This window comes from Drosophila subpulchrella, chromosome 3L (genome assembly GCF_014743375.2).
Source record: "Drosophila subpulchrella strain 33 F10 #4 breed RU33 chromosome 3L, RU_Dsub_v1.1 Primary Assembly, whole genome shotgun sequence".
Lineage (NCBI taxonomy): Eukaryota > Metazoa > Arthropoda > Insecta > Diptera > Drosophilidae > Drosophila > Drosophila subpulchrella.
Window position 1 is genome coordinate 16,768,532 of NC_050612.1, and position 3,912 is coordinate 16,772,443.

At 42.8% G+C, this 3,912-nt stretch overlaps 1 protein-coding gene across 1 annotated transcript; it reads right to left on the reverse strand.

The window, feature by feature from the left end:
• Window positions 1-1,551: 1,551 nt before the first annotated feature.
• Window positions 1,552-2,492, reverse strand: LOC119554374 (histidine-rich glycoprotein). Its single transcript, XM_037865253.1, has 2 exons — window positions 2,412-2,492; window positions 1,552-2,161 (listed from the first exon to the last, which is right to left on the reverse strand). Exons 1-2 carry the CDS (start codon window positions 2,415-2,417, stop codon window positions 1,712-1,714), a joined length of 456 nt encoding a protein of 151 aa, XP_037721181.1. The 5' UTR covers window positions 2,418-2,492; the 3' UTR covers window positions 1,552-1,711.
• Between the last annotated feature and the right edge of the window lie 1,420 nt (window positions 2,493-3,912).

Here is a 3,912-nt window from a genome sequence, read left to right on the forward strand (position 1 = left end):
CGATATTTAATCCTAAGACATGTCAAGTAAAATAACCATGGTTATCTTTAATCTAATTTTAGGGCTTTAATTTGTTAAATTTAAGCTAGAACAAATAATAAAGATTTAGTTACATAATAAAATATATTAAAATAAATGTACCCTTAAATGTAAGTTTTAATGCTACACGACAGTTGGGTTTTAAAATATTTACCTATTAAATATAAATGCAGAACCTAAGACAACTACTTAAATTTTAGCTCTCTGTGTGGGGAAAACCATCTACGGATGGGGTTGGGGTAATATAGGAAAAGGCCAGGAAAGCTCAACTCCTGGCGAGCAGGCTAATTTCCTCAAAGAGAAGTACCTCCCTCTCCTCTTACCCCGGCGGCTCAATGAAAATGAAAATGAGCTCGGCACGCGTTGCCATGGCGCACGACTGGAAAATTGCAGAAGCCGCTTGGCTGCACTTGCGAAAAAGTAGAAGCGTTTTGGGTCGGAGGGTTGCCGTTCCCTCTGCAGCTCCTCAGCTCTTTTAGCCACTTTTCAGCGGTGTTTCGGCCACGTGTTGCGCATGCGCTTTACCTGGCTCTGGGGTCCAAGTCGAGAGCTACGGACATGAGCACGACGCCCTCAGCGTTTGTTTGTCAGGGTCGACTGCGTTGCAAGTTGCCAGTTGCCAGTTGCCAGTTGCAAGTTGCAGGTTGCCAGTTGCAACTCGAAACTGCCGCATCGTGCAGCGGCCGTTGCAATTGTTCTTCCCCCAGCGAGTGGATGGCGTGAGGCACAGGCACAGCAGCAACACCACCGCAGCAACACCACCGACACCGCAGCAACACTATCCCCACCAGCAACACCTTCACTCTCTTTGGCAGCGATATCGCGATGATGTATGGTCATGGCTGCCCCGGAACCCCTCCGCCTCTCAAGGCCCCCCTTATGAGGCCCCCTTCTCGGATTGTAGGCGTCAACTCACGTTTATGCTTTGTAGACATTATCGCGCCTGTTTATCTTTAAATTGCAAGTAAATTACTTTCGGCTCGCACTGAGGATGATAAATTGTCTGGGCCGCGTTGAAGGCTCTGACGGATGCAATGAGCCCAAATCGAGGGGGTGATGGTGGGGGGAAATGGGAAAGTATCAAGCTCTTCCAATTATTCGCTCACTGAATTCACAGTTTCTCACCCGTTTTTCCAAACATTTCGTGAGCCAGCTTAACGCCTAATGACTTCAAAATTAAATTAGAAAACTCTAAAGGTGACTAACCAATGGTTTTGAAATAGATCGTAGTAAAAAGGTGAGAAATTGGTGGGCGAACACCTTTTACTTGTTATGTAATAAATATTCATTACATCAAAGTGGGTAAGGTCCTTGAATTTGAACTGATAAAATGTTTTCGACTGATTGAATCTGTCAAAAATGTCTTAAAGATTATCAAATTTTAATATGAGACCTTTTATTAATGTTTTCTTAGATTTTTGGTACTGAATTTAATATTGCTAGACTATGAGTTAAGAAAATAGTCCCCCAACTAAGTTTCAATATAGTTATTTATTTACATTTGGCTTAGTTTTTTATTTTTTATAAAAATCCTGAGTTTATCTCTTCAAATGGTCACCCGTTTATTCGAGTTTTTTTCGTGTTCTTAAGTATACTCTTAATAAATTAACAGTAATGAAAAAGCGTTTGGCTAGTCAGGGGTTTAATGGACAATGGATTTTTTTAGAATCTCTCAATAGTGGGTCTCGGTGATCTTGACCTTGCCATACTTTCCGTGCAGGGCGTGCTTGGCGAAGGACAGGAGGTTCGAGTGGGTGTGGCTGTCGAAGTGGGCTGGGATACTGTGGTGAACCACGGCGGCATGGGTGTCATGGTGATGGTGATGCACCACCGGAGCGGAGTGCAGGCGGGCGTAGTGGTAGTGGACCGGCTCATGGTGGTACACAGTGGTTGGCAGCGACTCCACCAAGTGGTGGTCCAGGTGGTGGTCCACAAGGTGGCTCAAATGGTGATCATCGTGGACAAGGGCGGCACTGTGTCCCAGATGGATGCCATCCGAATGATGGATCTCAGCGTCCAAGAGGTGGGGAAGATCCCCGTGGTGGTAACCATGATGGCCATCCAAATGGGGCAGGAGACCAGCCTGAGCCACGCCCACCAAAGCCAAGATGCACACGAAGAACTATGGTGAAAAAAGGAAGGTAAGGATGTGAATTAGAATGTAAAGTATGTAGATAGATTACATGTGAAGAAATTAAACTGTGTATAACAATCTCAATATTTAGACTTTTAATATGTTATCCCCTATATGTTTTTACTTTAGGAGTTATCCTATAAAGTACTTATTCCTCTAGGAATAAAATAAAAAAGCTGATTGAATAAATCGTTTATCATTCCTATACATCCTACTTCTGTGATATATACTTGCTTACCTTCATTTTGAGAGATTCCTTGCTTGAGTTGAGGGGTTATCCAATTGCTAAGCTTACGCTTTGTCGGTTGAACTGTTGTCGTCTGACTGTGCCTGAATCGAATCGAAGCCTATCGTTTTATAGGAGGCTCGACCCAAAGAAAATTCAAACGAAATCGAAACCGTCGCCGAGGACGTGATGGGAATTAATGGCCAATCGAGTGAATGAGAGGGCTTCCCTCATTATGTAAAGGGAGTGCAGGGGCACTGTCAACAAACCCTAAGTAGGTGCCGACCGGTCGTGTCATAATTTTATGGCCCACAGCCCCAGTGCAATTGTTAATGAGTGGTCAGCCGGCTACTCCCACCTCTGGCTGGCAATTTGGCAATCGGCGCAGAGAAAGCCCCACTGAATGACCAACGCTTTTTGCCGGGCCTCAATCAACTGGGACGTGAGCAGTCCAAATATTTGGCAAACATCTCGAATAGAGGTGCGAAAATGTGATCGCAGATCGAAAACCGCGATGTGGGGGTGCTGGTGCCGATCGCAAATAGTGGAGGTGCCAGAAATACCTGGAACCGCTTTGTTGGAGGATCAACAGACGCGTTGAGGTGGGCGACGCGTAAAGAATCAATTGGGCGCTAATTGAATAGATCACTCCCACAAGATGCCAATTAGAGACTTCCTAACCCAGAGCCAAAGTGGTGCAAACTTGTAGGGTAAATAGTATATATATAGCAAACTGAACTCATCAAAATCTGTCGGGGACTAGGTATATTATGTGCATTATTCATGAGGAATTAATTGAAAATGACAAATTGAGCACTTAGGAAAAGATGATAGCCATAGGAAGGCTTACAATAATTTTATTACACCAGGTTCTTCTCTATAAACTTATAGCTCTTATCTAAAACGGTCAAACACTACAGCAAAACATTATTATAATGTTCAAAAAGGTATAGAATACCTAACAGATTTACTTAACCTTGTTGTTTATTAATACTTAGCAATTAGGAAATTAAATGGGACTTATGTATTTTTGTATTACCTGAGAGTTTCCATTATAAATATTCAATAAGTCCACTATTAAATATTAATAAAGCTTAACAGAGACCATAAAGCCACATTTAAATGTAAATTATCTTGATTTACCAACATGCAACTTGTAATAAAAACATGTAAATATATAACATTATTAACCTGCTAATAAATCGCTGAAGTCTATTAGCCTGAACATATGCACAGTACTTAACACACACGTTTCTTAATGGATAAAAAATGGAGTTAGTTAGTTACCACACAATACCCCGCTGGAATAATTCACTTTTAGTATATAGATTTCCCAACCCGCCAGCGAGTTTCCCAATCCGAGTCCCTGGACTGCTAACTTCCTGTCACCGACGTGCCGACAAAAAACACGTTCCATAAGTCAGTCCCCAGAAACATGAATAAATCAGACTGATAAGAGCCAGCACCACCGAACCACGAGACCACCGAGCCACCGCACCACCTGCTGGGATGT